The sequence below is a fragment of the Dysidea avara genome, chromosome 15 (assembly GCF_963678975.1).
Source record: "Dysidea avara chromosome 15, odDysAvar1.4, whole genome shotgun sequence".
NCBI classification, from domain to species: domain Eukaryota; kingdom Metazoa; phylum Porifera; class Demospongiae; order Dictyoceratida; family Dysideidae; genus Dysidea; species Dysidea avara.
In genome coordinates this window covers 9,768,786-9,784,787 of record NC_089286.1, presented here as the reverse complement: position 1 = coordinate 9,784,787, position 16,002 = coordinate 9,768,786, and the positions used below count along the sequence as shown (strand labels likewise).

The window sequence follows — 16,002 nt, the reverse complement described above, 5'->3', positions numbered from 1 at the left end:
CTTGGGGTACTTAGAGATAATGAGTTACTCTCTAGAATTCCTATGGATATAATTACATGAAAATAATAAGGAGAAGACATCCTGACCACCTGGTAGACTCCTGTAAGCGTTCGAGCGTAGATCGGATGGCTGCAGGTTCGAGGCTACCTAGGTCCAGTCATGGATTTTTTCTCCTTTCTCCAACTTTTCAAACACACTTTAAGTAGCTAAAGTCTAAGTAACTAAAGTCTTTGAGCAGGCTGTAGGACCAGGTACCCTACAGACCTTCAGCATTTGTGCTGTAAAGCATTAATAAATAAATTAATAAATATCTGTACATAGTAGTGAAGTATGATGTCTGGTAAGTGCTAACTAAGGTGTTAATTACCGATATGTACAACTGAAAAGGGAATTATGATGTCATGCAATCCGGGACCTTCCTCAAAATATATCCTACCTAGGCGACAAGCAGCTTTGGGTATACTGACAGACATTAATGTATACTTATGAAATACAGATGCAAAAACCTGATCCGCAGGCACAAACTGTATACCATTACATAGCGTAACTTGTGTAATATAGCTGACAGAAAGCTTCAATAGAGATGTATGGCAATAGTGCAAGAAGTTCATGTTCATGTGCACCCATGCCCAGTTACATTCACAGTTGATTACATTCACAGTTGATTAATTGTTTATTATATATTCTTTCTTAGAAATTACCACAGCATAAACTCTTTATTAGGTATGATGTACAGTGGAACCTGTGTATTATGGACACCTTGGGACCGAGCAAAAGTGTCCTTATGAAGTTGTCCTGATTTTTCAGGTCAGTTAAGGGTTACTTTATGACCACTTCCAAGTGTCCATATTATGCAGGTGTCCCCATTTTTGAGTGTCCTGATTAACAGGTTCCACTGTAATTGCACTTTCCAGCAGTGCGTAACTGGTTAAGAAAAATCCCACCATTTCACACATTCCACAATTTCCATTTTATTGCTCCTGTGCTATCTGTGTATAGTAGTAAAACATAGAGGACTTTCAATGTTTCAGCCTTTTATGTTGAATAGTCTTGGAGTTATAGCACTAGTCAGATGAAACAGCAAAAAAATTCAATATAAAGAAATTCATCAAGGTACATATGTATGTATAGTGCTATCTAATATTCCTCTGTGTGCATAAAAAAAGGTTATTCCAACAAAGAAATGATGACATCATCATGGTAAAAATTATTTCTACCACATTGTAAATAAGTATAGGTGGTTCACATTCACCTGAACCCCCACTTTTTGTCAATAACTCATGCAATACATAACCTAGCTTCCCAAACATTTAGTAGTATTGTGAATCCCATTAAACACTGGAACTACTTAACAAAACAAACACTTTGATACAGGCAAAAACAAGTGAGTTATGAGGCTTTTAAAATATCCTTAGTATAGACAATTCCAGTGGGCAACAGCATGAAACATGCTTGTTCCAGTATAAAATCATCGGGAAGAATACATGTTCACCTCTTTACATCACTGTATTTGGCAGGGCTCATATGAACGCAACTGACTATAACGCTTATCATTCACTGTATAAACACCAAGTAAAGAGATCTCAACATGAAAGAACAGGCAAATCTGACGGCGCATACTGTAGGTTTCTGACTGGGGTGCTGTTTCACTGTATACTGAAGCAATTAAAACGTGTGTAAAATTTTACTCACTATGTTCAATATAGCAAAATAGAGCTTTGCAAAAATGGACTCAGATGGTCATAAATATCTGTAAGGTTTACAGCTTTTATGAAAATTCCATAAAGAAGTAGTAAAACACATAACTACATACATACATACATACGTACGTACGTACGTACGTACGTACATACATACATACATACATACATACATACCAGCAGTAAGATGATCACTAATATGTTGTAGTTGCCCATCTTGCAATATGGTACATATAGTGGACCATTCAGTTAGATCCAAATGTTGCAATTTTCTCAACAAAATCACCTTCTTCAGGTGATCACTGGGAGCAACAGATAAAGCTGTTAACTCATGATCAGTAAACAAATGATGATGACTGAGCAATGAAATGATATCATTAATAGGTGTACCCTCCAGTAGAACATGACAGAGACCTGTATAAACATGCAAACAGCTAAGTACACACTTACACATGTTATGTATATACATAAAGGAGAATGTGACTGTTATGTGCATAGGATACTTTATACACTCATAATGTTAACATAAGCAGTGCCTTCAATATTTCCTCCACCACTAGTTACACTATCATTTTTGGCAACAACTCGTTTATTATTTTGTTAGACCACTCACATTTATGTGTCAGCTTTAAATGGTCCTGATTGCTAAATCAGAATATTTCATTCGTCATGCCTTCATACATAGTTTTACATAGTTGCTTTATTACAGTAGTCAATTACTGCACAACTACTATACTGTTTAAAATGAATGGCATCCAAAATTATGCCATTAAGTCATCATAGAAATATCATGCTGGTACATCCAGTACCAAATCTTATTTGTTAATACTAAATCTTCTGTTGTTTTTCTTGCTCACAGTTCAACCATTTTACTTAAGGGATAATCTTCAGGTGATGGTCCTTCAATAGCTACGTAAGTATAGACTCGATACTCAGTTTTAACTATGATAAGGTTCTCTCGATGTCAGCTGTGTGAATAGGGACAACACGCACTCATGTTAGGTTGCTACAAAGCTTTTTGATGACATCTCTGCAGATAAATCACCATTCTTAGGAAGTCGTACTAGAATTACATCATGCCATTCTGTGGGTACCTCTCATACTCTATACAGTACCAAACAATGACACATTGAAGTCTAACAAAGGGCCAACATAACACTTCACAATATCATAAAGAGACCATTACTACTTGCCGCCTTTCCCACTTTAATACTCGACAAAGCAGCCGATACCCAGTACGTGGATTGCTCATCTCCTCCCTTACTGCCATTGGTTGAATACTATCAATAGTGGCCCAACTGAAGGAGTTCTCCATGTTGAGAACACTCTCACAGTGATGTCTCCATCGACCTAAAGTCTCCACTGATCCACAACATAAACTGCCATCTTGTTTCCTCACAGCTCTAGGATGAGCTTGCTGAAGGCTAGCTCTACTCTTACAAATGAAGTGAATGTCCTGCCACACTACATTAGGTCTACCTTGAGAAAATACAGCTTGAATAGATTTAGCCTTCTTCTCCTGGTACCATCTGTTCTTACACTCAAACACTGTGTCTCTGTGTTAAGCATTTCTGTTGATCACGATGGTTATAAGATTGCAACCACAATGAACACAGTTTGTTACATTTATTAATCAGCGGTCTCAGTACAGAGTAGGTAAAAACTGTCGACTCGGGGACCAAGGATCCAGGACCAGGAGACACACAAGAATTCAACTCTTCTTGGAATTTTATACACATTACAATATCAGGACACACGGTAGTGTGTCGTATGGCCCAAGAAGCCGGCACGCCACACCGTGAGTATATTAACAGGAAGAAAGAAACGCGATGTTCACACCTTTGTAGCTCTGTGATCCCTTATCCGATTGAAACCAAATTTGCTACAGAAGCGCCAGCTAGGTAGGGGAGTCCACATTCCAAATTTGAAGAAAACCGCTCCAGCCATTTCCGAGATACAAGTGGCCAAAGTTTGGGGTTTTTTCTTTGTTTTTTTTCTTCTTCCACTTCTTCTTTTCGTACACTTCGCAAAATCCGCCATAAAACACAAATGCATGCTCCAATGGGGCTGAAGGTGTGTAGCTGGTATAATTATCATAGAAAGTCCTTGTAGTAGTACAGAAGAATCGGATTACAAACCACTGAGTTATGATTCCAAAGCCAACTACATGTAGCAAATGCGAGATCGAGATACTCTAATAGAACAGTCACCCTAATAGAGCATTCAGCTATTATAACTTACTCCATTATAGAAATATATTACATTGCAAGTTATTCTGTAGGGAGTTCAGCTACAAAAAATTAATCTTATAGACAATTCAGCTACAAGCAAGTCACCATGTAGAGAGCTCGCCTACAAATATGTCACTATAGAGAGTCAGAACATTATAAGTCACACTGAAAAGAGTTAAGCTATAAACAAGTTACCCTGTAGAGAATTCAGCTACAACAAGTCACTCTGTAGAGAATTCAGCTACAAACACGTCACTGTGTAGAGAGCTAGTTCAGCTACAAAAAAGCTATCCAGTAGAGAACTCATCTAGATCAGCTACAAACAAGTTACTTTAGACAATGTTCAGCCACAAGTAAGTCATACTGTAGAGAGTTCAGCTACAAATAAGTCACTCTGTAGTACAAACAAGTCACTGTGTAGCTGAAGAGTTCAGTAACCAATCAAAAAACCACCCTGTAAAGAGTTCAGCTATACAAACAAGGTATAACTCTATAGAAAGATCAGCTAGAAACAAGTCATCCAGTAGAGAGATCAGCTAGAAGACATCACCTTATAGAGAGTTAAGTTACAAAGAAACCATGATGTAGAGAGTTCAGCTGCAAACAAATCACCCAGCAGATAGTTCAGCTACAAACAAGTCACCCCGTAGAGAGATCAATTAGAAGAAATTACCTTGTAGAGAGTTCAGCTACAAAGAAACCATCGTGTAAAGAGTTCAGCTGCAAACAAATCATCTGTAGAGAGTTCAGCTACAAACAAATCATCCTGCAGATAGTTCAGCTACAAACAAGTCACCATGTAGAGAGATCAACTAGAAGAAGTTACCTTGTAGAGAGCTCAGCTACAAAGAAACCATCGTATAAAGAGTTCAGCTGCAAACAAATCACCCTGTAGAGAGTTCAGCTATGAACAGATCACCCCGTAGAGAGTTCAGCTGCAAATAAATCATCTGTAGAGAGTTCAGCCAGAAATAAGTTCACCCTGTAGAGAGATCAGCTACAAAGAAACCATCCTGTAGAGAGTTCAATTACAAACAGACAACCCTATAGAGAGTTCAGCTAGAAACAAGTCACCCTGTAGAGAGTTCAGCTAGAACAAGTCACCTTGTAGAGAGTTCAGTTACAAAGAAACCACCATGTAGGGAGTTCGGCTGCAAACAAATCACACCTGTAGAGAGTTCAGCTAGAAACAAATCATCCTGTAGAGAGTTCAGCTAGAAACAAATCACCCTGAAATGAGTTCAGCTACAAACAATGAGAGTTTCAGCTACAGTTCAGTTATGTAAGAAGTCACCTTATTAACTACAGTATGTGATAATCATTCAGTGTTAAATATACAAATATTTAATCAGACAAAAACTGTACACACAATTACTTCCTTTGTTCCACAATTCCCACAGTAAAGAAAAAAAAGCAAGTTAAAAGGAAGCACCAAAGCCAGTTTATGGCCAGCTTTGTGGCTTGCAATACAAAAAAAAGTGATACCTAAACCAAAACAGCCAAGCTGTAAAAAAAGAGTGCGGCCCCCAAAAAGGCCAAGGTGGAAAAGATGTGAAATCCAAGAAGGCGGCCAAGAAATGGCTGTGATGGTAGGTCAATGGCACAAATTTTAATTACAACAATTCAGGTGAATTTGGTGCCAAATCCTAGTGGAGGAGGCAACGCAAATTCACCTGAATTATCGTAATTAAAATTTTTGCCATTGACCTACCATCACAGCCATTTCTTGGCCGCCATCTTGGATTTCACATCTTTTTCACCTTGGCTTTTTTGGGGGCCAAAATCTTTTTTTACAGCTTGGCTGTTTTGGTTTAGATTCTATACTTGTACTAGGTACCTCTGCAAAGTAGTCTTTGGTGGCAAATCCGCTTTTCCCCCATCACAGTATCTTGCACGATGTTTACACCAATTAGACATTAAAAGCACCTCTGAAAAAGTGTCTGAAACTGACCGCATTTATAGGCCACCTGCCTGCTGCACAATGAGCATACTAGTCTATTATGTCGCCTAGCTACTAGAGTCCAGAAATACTGTGCAAACAAATATTCCAGGGAAATAGTGCCCCCTAAGCTAAGCTAAGCAAGTTCCAGCAGCTGGACAACCAGACTTCATCCAACATGGTGCACAATGCTTCTAAAACTACTCCTAGTAGCTAAGAAGCATAATAGACTAGTATGCTCATTGTGCAGCAGGCAGTGACCTATAAATGCAGTCAGCTTCAGACACTTTTTCAGAGGTGCCTATAATTTTTAATTGGTGTAAACATTGTGCGAGACATCATGATGTGGATTTGCCATGCAAGACTACTTGCAGAGGTACCTAGTACAAGTATAGAATATTGTGAAGTGTATGAAATTCCAAGAAGAGTTGGATTTCCACGGGTCCCCACGAACCCTGGTCCTTGGTCCCTGTGTCCACTGTTTTTACCTACCCCTCAGCACATCCTCTGCCTCAGTAAACCAATCAGACTTATGTCTCCTAGCATCATATATATCCGTATTAAAGCCTGGCTAAAATAAACTCCTGAGCTCAAATACACGCCAGGTATCATCCTAAACTATAAAATACACGCCTGTATCCATTTAGACACCGAGGTGACAAAAACTAAGCTATAATTCTAATAAATGCCAAAGTCTTGTGCTGTACAAGAGTCTATATACCGGATAAACACATCACCTTGTACTTCATTGTCGCAAAGTGAAGATTCCAAACTGTAAGTCGATTGTATAAGCACTCTCAGCACCACTTTGTTCACAATCACCCTTCACCTTGAGAAATAAATGCCTGGGCCTGAATGTACACCGGGCTTGTTTACATGCTGGGTCCACCATCACTTATAGGAAATAAATTCCCAGGCTGTTATACGGATAAATACGGTACTTGCACCTAACAACACATCTCTGACCACACTCCATTTGGTCAACCCATCAGGGACATCATTCCATCTACTCCTCACCAAGTGCACAACATGATTAGTAAACTGAGAAACAAATGTGGTGTTCTTTAGTGGAATAGCATTGAATCTACGATGTCTACATGATGACTTCTTTCGAGCAACAGGAATAAAACTCAGTGTAGCACACAACAAGTGATCGGTACAGAAACACAGCAACACAGTGATCGGTCCAACACTGCACAGAACAAAATACAGTGACATCTATTACACAGCGCTATTGATAAGAATTTTTAAGTGCCACGACAAAATGTCCTGACATAAACACAATTGTTCGGACATTGCATGGACTCCAGTGACCTATCACACTGCCTGATGTAAGGCACTCTGGCTATAGGATTCCCTTTGTAATGCTGAGGATAGACAGTCTTTTGTGTTCTGAGACACTGTTAAAGTGATTTTGTGAGGTTTCTGAACAGCAGAGGGGTTGGCATTGGTACATTCATGGCCACTCTCTTGAGTGGCTTGAACGTTTAATCTCCTAGTATAACCAAGAGACAGCTATTATTGGTAAAATAAATAGTCACCAAATATGCACACCCTGGGCTTTTTAGGCTATGTCCTGCCAAATACAATTGTGGTCAAGACATCAGCTATTATTTGTCTGGAAATTGTCTGATGTCAGACCATCATCTGGAGCTCTGTCTGTACAACAATAGCATTGAGAATGGCACATCAAAACATAATCAAAACAGTGCCAGTACTTGGTACCAGGATGCTGCCAAGTATTCTCCTCTTTTCAAACATTGTGCTCATCACACACAGTTAATTAAGAGCACAGAAGGAGAGCAAAGCCTCACCACTTTCATTGACCCTACCAACCCCAAACTTCCTTGCACACCAGCCCATAGTGTCTCAGATGTTGATTTATTTGCACAATTAACCCTTACACTTAATTCTCCCATAACCAATAACACATCTCTTGATGGAACCAGGCTAACAACTGCTTGTAAATAATCATAAAATTTCTCCTTCACCTCAGCTGCAGCTCTATGGGTGGGTGCATACAGACTAATAATGAACACAAACTATTGACTACTTATTTTTTTGTTATCAAGTTGTAGACAAACAGACACAATCCTAGAATTTACATGACTCTTCTGCATCACACCAATCCTGAGTCATAACAATACAAAAACTAATACATACTGCCCATCCTGAAATGCTTTAACTCATTTACTAGAAATTTGATCTTCCTACCTACTGTTACGCACTTGCCCCAAACACACACACACACGCACTAAATTTAGCTATTGTGTTTATAAGTCGCATATACTCACTAGTGTAGTTGTAGAGAATCTGATGTTGTACTGTAGGGGACAATTCTAACTCAGAAATCCAAGGGTCAATAATCAAAGGAAGGTCATCAAGTTTAATGTATATCACTCTTAGTAAGTGTATCTTGTGTCGATTATGAAGAGCCATTTTGTAAGCATGAAAGGTAAAATGTGCTGGAATAGAACATTGCATTTCCAAACAACCTTCCTTGACATGTTCTAACTTTAACACTCCTTTACCCAAGTCTAATATAACTTCTTCAATCTCCCATTGGTACTTCACCACATCTCCAACTGTGATTTCTTCCTCAGGGATATCCAGCTTCGCACTGACTACAGTCAGATAGGTCTTCTTTTTGAGTCTTGACATTGAAAACTTAGGCAAAGCTTCTGTAAGGCTTTTGGAGAACAAAAGTGTTTCATATGCTCTGATTAGCTTTAGAGGTATTGGTGATCTTGTAGCACGTGCCAATGTGTTTAACAATCGAATATCCAGCCAGTTACATGTAGAAGACTTTCCAAATGCAACTATTAAGTCTTCACTTGATATAGCTTCTTTGATGTCTTTTTGTAAGTGTTCATCTAATCTAATACCACTTGGAGTATTAGCTTGACTATACAGTGATTCTTTTAGCTTAGAAATTGCAACTGTGTTCAGAACATATCCCAGTTCTGTAACAAGTGATGTGTAAGCATCAGCAATGGTAATTGGTTCACTAAAAATGTCTGGTATGTTTTCAGGATTAACAGGAGGAGAAGGAACAGTGAATTCATGAGCTATACAAAAAGAAAACATATATACATTTATGTTGGAACATTATTGAAATACATGTATGTATTATTTAAGCACTTGTGCTAGATCACATTCATTAGCCAGTTGAATCAGGGTCATGGTGGAGGAGGTCAAAAAGTGTAGGACTATTTAGATATTGAAACAGTTCAAGCATACTGTACAACAGATATGGCTGCCACTATAGGGGGTCTGAGAATATGTAACAGGAAATGTTACAGATTTTAGAAGTACTGAGGATACTATTTTCAATGAGGTAAAGTAAGTAGCTAATCCATGTCAAACAATCAGTATGTGCATGGGTAAAACTTTCATAAGTTTTGACATTTGTATACTACTGTAGTCCTGATCTGCATTCTCCTAAAAAGTAGTCTATACAGTTTCAGTACTAAGTAATCATATGTGTTGGGATATGTTTCTAGAATGAGTTGTAATGGCAGTTTCACTTGGTACTCTGTCATATGTTGTATTATATGTTTCATAACTGTTTCCTATTACTGCTACACTGTTAAATATTGCTACACTTTTACATAGAGATAGCCAGATACTGAGCTACTAGCTGCTACACTGTTATGTTGTTACACTATTACATAGAATAGTCAGAAACTGGTTGTAACATTGTTACGTTGTTACACTGTTACATAGGGATAGCCAGATACTAAGATACCAGCTGCTACACTGTTAGCTGTAATACTGTTACGCTGTTACATAGCCAGATACAAGATACTGACTGATACACTGTTACACAGAAATACTAAGATACTGATTGTTTATCACTACTAGAAAGTATGCCATGAAACGTCTGATTTTTTCATGAAATGTTAAATCGCCCCAATGAAATGTACCATGAAAGTCAATTCATGGTATACCATGGGGTGTTTCATGGGCCATGAAATGTGTCTCCAGATCAGATTATCATGGTAATTTCATAGTGTATGCTGTTACACCTATGTACCAGTGTAACATTGTAACAACCAGTATCTTAATATCTACATATGGAACAGTATAACAGCATAACAGTACAACAACCAATAACTTAGTATCTGGCTATACAGTGCAACAGTAACAGTAATACAGCTAAAATAATAGCTGCTTTACTGTTACTGTTGCACTGTATAGCCAGATACTAAGATACTGGCTGCAAAACTATTATGCTGTACACACATGTACCAGTGTAACAGTGCAACTACTAGTATTTAGTATCTGGCTATCCAACCGTGTAACAGTGTATCAGTCAGTATCTTGTACCTGGCTATGGCTATGGGGCAAATACAGCACACTTGGGCAAATACAGTACAGTTATGCAGAAAATTTATTTAAGGAATGTTACGTAAACAACACACTGTAAATCACTAAAACCAGCCAAACTAATCCTATGAGTTCGTTCTACGGATAGGAATAGATTGTATAAACACTTACTGATTGTCTGATCACGAAGCTTTTTAAAAGCATAACAATGCAACAGTGTAGCAGCCAGTAGCTCAGTATCTGGCTATCTTCACATAACAGTATAGCAGTGTAACGGTGTAGCAGTAATAGGAAACAGTTGTGACCGGATCTGCAAGAATCCCACATGTTAGTGCAAGCCTAATTTTACAGTAGAAGACAATAAATACAATGGGTGAAATATTTACAAATTGAAAAAAAATTCCATAAATTTTTTGAGCACTTGTTTCACAATGAAGAAAGGTGATAACAGCAAAAACCTTGGTAGCACCATGATCCCCAAAGCAAGAGGAGTTTGAAAATTTTTGTTTAATGTCAGTACTTCCAAGGGGAGAGAAGAGTTATGAGTGTTAGTTTGCCTTACACTGGACAATTAGGTTTTTCTTTTCCTCACATTTTCGCCTGTCGAAAAGGCCTGGAAGACAAAACTTACCCAGCAATAAATTAGCTTGTTAATGGAACTCCAATGGTGTAAGCTACATTTCAGTAAAGTGCTGTATTCAAAAGTTATGACCGTTTATTTAAGCACATGTAGTTTATTTTCCATATTGTCACTGTACAAATAGATTTTTCTGCTGTTGCCACTTAGTAGCGCTGTAGCTTCAAAAGTTCTTGGCTTCTAGAGCTAAAATTTCAGTTGGCCATTCCTTTGGCTATCCGGATAAAGAAAATGTAATAAAATGGAATTCAAAAAAAATGCACTAACATATGGGGTTCTTGCAGATCTGGTCATGTATAATGTAATATATTACCTTTTCACATTTTGTCCAGGTCACCCACTTTACAGATTATACTAGTTTTGAATCATGCATGAAATGAACTAATTTGTTGGACATGTATTGATGTCTAGTCCTGCTACAGCCAAGCTTCAGCCAAAGTCAACCTATAGTCTATTAACAGTGTAGGCGGTAAGCTGGGATTACTGTCTGTAGCCGTATGTGCAACTACACCCACTCATTTATCAGTAGTATCGCTGTTCAGTGTTGGACATAATATGTTACAAAAGTAGCGTGCTACATTCTAGTAATAGTTATTTTACATAAGTAGTGTGTTACTAAAGTAGCGTATTACTACTCGTTACTGTAGTATTATTACCTAACAAAGTACTTAACTAGTGTGTTACTGTAATGTTATTAACTAACAAAGCACTAACCCATTACTTCACTAGTGCGTCATTGTAATACTATTATGTGAGAAGTTCATACATTGTGTAATATATAATCTAATCAAAAACAGCCAAGCTGTAAAAAAGGAGTGCGGCCCTTGAAAAGGCTATGGTGAAAAAAGATGTGAAATCCAAGGTGGCGGCCAAGAAATGGCTGTGATGGTAGGTTAATGGTAAAAATTTTAATAACGACAATTCAGGTGAATTTGGTGCCGCTTGGTCAATTGGCACAAAATTCACCTGAACTGTCGTTATTAAAATTTTTACCATTAACCTATCATCATAGCCATTTCTTGGCCGCCACCTTGGATTTCACATCTTTTTTCACCATAGCCTTTTCAAGGGCCACACTCCTTTTTTTACAGCTTGGCTGTTTTTGATTAGATTTCACTTCTTTTTGTATTTGTATACCCCTATGGCCAGCTTTGGGGTTTTTTAACCTAAATATTTTTCTTTACCACAGGAAAAAGAAAAAGATGAAGCAGATTTTATAAATACTTTAACTCATTCTGATTTTATCAGTAAATGTACAAATTATATATATATAATGCATATATCAAGAGTTCATAATATAAAAAGAGACCATATATTTATTACATGTCAATTAATCCCCACAGGATAATTTGCAGCTGATCTCTCTAATGGGTGACTTGAAATGTAGCTGAACTCTCTACAGGGTGATCTGCTTGTATGTAGATGAACTCTTTACAGGATTCTCTCTACAGGGTGACTTGACTCTAGCTGAACTCTCCGCAGGGTTATCTGTTTGTAGTTGAATTCTCTACAGGGTGATTTGTTTGCAGCTGATGAACTCTCTACAAGGTAACTTCTTCTAGCTGATCTGTCTACAGGGTGACTTGGTCTCTCTACAGGGCGATTTGTTTGTAGCTGAATTCTCTACAGGGTGATGTGTTTGCAGCTGAACTCTCTACATGGTGGTTGCTTTGTAGCTGAACTCTCTAAAAAGTGACTTCTTCTAGCTGAACTCTCTACAGGGTGATCTTTTCATAGCTGAACTCTCTACAGGATGATTTATTTGCAGCTGAACTCTCTACATGATGATTTCTTTGTAGCTGAACTCTCTACAGGGTGATTTGTTTGTAGCTGAAATCCCTACAAGGTAACTTCTTCTAGCTGATTTTTCTACAGGGCGATTTGTTTGTAGCTGAGTTCTCTACAGGGTGATTGTTTGCAGCTGAATTCTCTACGTGGTGGTTTCTTTATAGCTAAACTCTCTACAAGGTGACTTCTTCTAGCTGATCTCTCTACAGGGTGATTTGTTTGTAGCTGAACTCTCTACAGATGATTTGTTTGTAGCTGAACTCTCTACAAGGTGATACTTCTAGGTGATCTCTCTACAGGATGACTTGTTTCTAACTGAACTCTCAACAGGGTGATCTGTTCATAGTTGAACTTTCTACTGGGTGATTTGTTAGTAGCTGAACTCTCTACATGGTGGTTTCTTTGTAGCTGAACTCTCTACAAGGTAATTTCTTCTAGCTGAACTCTCTACAGGGTGACTTGTTTCTAGCTGATCTCTCTGCAGGGTGATCTGTTCATAACTGAACTTTCTACAGGGTGATTTGTTTGTAGCTGAACTCTCAACATGGTAGTTTCTTTGTAGCTGAATTCTCTACAATGTGACTTCTTCTAGCTGAACTCTCTACAAGGTGACTTGTTTTCTAGCTGATCTCTCTACAGGGTGACTTGTTTCTAGCTGAACTCTCTACAGGTGATTTGTTTGTAGCTGAACTCTCTACATGATGGTTTTGTTGTAGCTGAACTCTCTACAAGGTAACTTCTTCTAGCTGATCTTTTTACAGGGCATATTTGTTTGTAGCTGAGTTCTCTACAGGGTGATTTGTTTGCAGCTGAAATCTCTACATGGGAGTTTCATTGTAACTGAACTCTCTACAATGTGACTTCTTCTAGCTGAACTCTCTACAGGGTGACTTGTTTCTAGCTGATCTCTCTAAAGGGTGACTTGTTTCTAGCTGAACTCTCTACAGGTGATTTGTTTGCAGCTGAACTCTGGTTTCTTTGTAGCTGAACTCTCCACAAGGTAACTTCTTCTAGCTGATCTTTCTACAGGGGGATTTGTTTGTAGCTGAATTCTCTACAGGGTGATTTATTTGCAGCTGAACTCTCTAAAAGGTGACTTTTTCTAGCTGAACTCTCTACAGAGTGATTGATTTTTTTGCAGCTGAACTCTCTACATTGTGGTTTCTTTGTAACTGAACTCTCTACAGTGTGATTTGTTTGTAGCTGAACTCTCTATAGGGTGATCTGTTCGTAGCTGAACTCCCTACAAGGTAACTTCTTCTAGCTGATCTTTCTACAGGGCGATTTGTTTGTAGCTGAGTTCTCTACAGGGTGATTTGTTTGCAGCTGAACTCTCTACATGGTAGTTTCTTTGTAGCTGAACTCTCTACAATGTGACTTCTTCTAGCTGAACTCTCTACAAGGTGACTTGTTTCTAGCTGATCTCTCTACAGGGTTACTTGTTTCTAGCTGAACTCTCTACAGGGGATTTGTTTGCAGCTGAACTCTCTACACGGTAACTTCTTCTACCTGATCTTTCTACAGGGTGATTTGTTTGTAGCTAAATTCTCTACAGGGTGACTTGTTTCTAGCTGATCTCTCTACAGGGTGACTTGTTCCTGCTGAACTCTCTACAGGTGATTTGTTTGCAGCTGAACTCTCTTACATGGTGGTTTCTTTGTAGCTGAACTCTCTACAAGGTTACTTCTTCTAGCTGATCTCTCTACAACATGACTTGTTTCTAACTGAACTCTCTACAGTGTGATCTGTTCATAGCGGAACTTTCTACTGGGTGATTTGTTTGTAGCTGAACACTTTGCATGATTGTTTCTTTGTAACTGAACTCTCTACAAGGTAACTTCTTCTAGCTGATCTCTCTACAGGGCAATTTGTTTGAGCTGAACTCTCTACATGATGGTTTCTTTGTAGCTGAACTCTCTATTAGGTACCTTCTTCTGGCTGATCTGACTACAGGGTGACTTGTTTGTAACTGAATTCCCTACAGAATAATTTGCAATGTAATATAATTGAGTAAATTATAAATGCAGCTGAATGCTTTATTAGGGTGACTGTTCTATTAGAGTATCTCGATCTCGCATTTGCTACACGTAGTTGCCTTTCGAATCATAACTCAGTGGTTTGTACTCCGATTCTTCTGTACTACTGCAAGGACTTTCTATGATGATTATTCCAGCTACATACTGATTTTCAGCTCATTGCTCTAAGCGGTTTGCCTGATAGACACGAAAACTAATAGTTTTTTATTCATAAAAATCAATCGTGTAATTTTGACACAGGTCGGGTTTTGTGTCATATCTCCGTGGTCTTTATCCCGATTCCTTTCAAACCACAAAAAGGCACTCCTACGATGGTTGCTCCATCTACATAGCAATTTTCAACTGATTCCTCAAAGGAGTTTACCCTGTAGGCGTGACAGACCTTCGACCTTATTTTACGCAAATAATCGGTCATAACTCCGTGAATGTTCATCGGATTCCTACCAAAGTTGGTACAGAGATCCGCCTTAATGAGCCCTTTAAGTGTGCCAATTTTCAGCCCGATCCGAGCACGCATTCGTGTTTTATGGCGGATTTTGCGAAGTGTGCGAAATGAAGAAGTAGAAGAAGAAAAAAACGAAGAAATTAAAATGAAATTTTGTTCGCTCGTATCTCGGAAATGGCTGGAGCGATTTTCTTCAAATTTGGTGTGTAGACTCCCCTTACTGGCCGGCACCTCTCTAGCAAATTTGGTTCCAATCGGATAAGGGATCACAGAGCTACATAGGTGTGAAAATTGCGTTTTCTTTCTTCCTGTTAATATACTCACGGATGGCAGGCCAGCTTCTTGGGCCGCACGACACACTACCATGTGTCTTGATAATAGTTATGGTACCGCCCAAACGTAACGTCGCGAGCAACAATTGTGCGTGATTAAAAAACTTGCTTCAAAGGGGCATGGCAGCCATTTTGTTTGCAGCCCTTGACTGGAAGGATGAAGACTTGCAAATGAAATAACTAAAAGGATGAAGACTCTCAAACTAAATGGCTGCCACACCCTTTTCGAACAAGCTGTTTAATCGCAGGAAATTAGTGCTCACGACGTTGCATTCGGGCCATACCATTTTTAAATTGAAAGTAATATATAACTGTAACACGTTTCATCGCAGTGGCAGTAACAAGTACTACGTATGCAATATATTACCTTTTTAAAAGTAACGGCCCAACACTATTGCTGTTTGTTTAAGTAAGCATGAATCCATGTGCCTATTGCTGTATTCAGGCTTACATGAGGTCATGCGCACCAATCAATTGTTAGGGTACAAGATGTTGTCTAGTCTTGTGGTAATGTCTTGCGGATTCCTTGCGCATTCACATGTGCTTTGTATCCTCTCTATTTAAT

The 16,002-nt window shown here is 38.6% G+C and overlaps 1 protein-coding gene across 1 annotated transcript in view; it reads right to left on the bottom strand.

The window, feature by feature from the left end:
• Positions 1-16,002, bottom strand: part of LOC136245266 (uncharacterized) — a 248,123-nt gene that overhangs the window by 175,171 nt on the left and 56,950 nt on the right. The window contains exons 5-6 of the mRNA XM_066036756.1: positions 8,165-8,938; positions 1,878-2,114 (exon numbers count right to left, since the gene is read on the bottom strand). Of these exons, the coding sequence (XP_065892828.1) occupies positions 1,878-2,114; positions 8,165-8,938 (1,011 nt within the window). The remainder of the gene's footprint in view (positions 1-1,877; positions 2,115-8,164; positions 8,939-16,002) is intronic.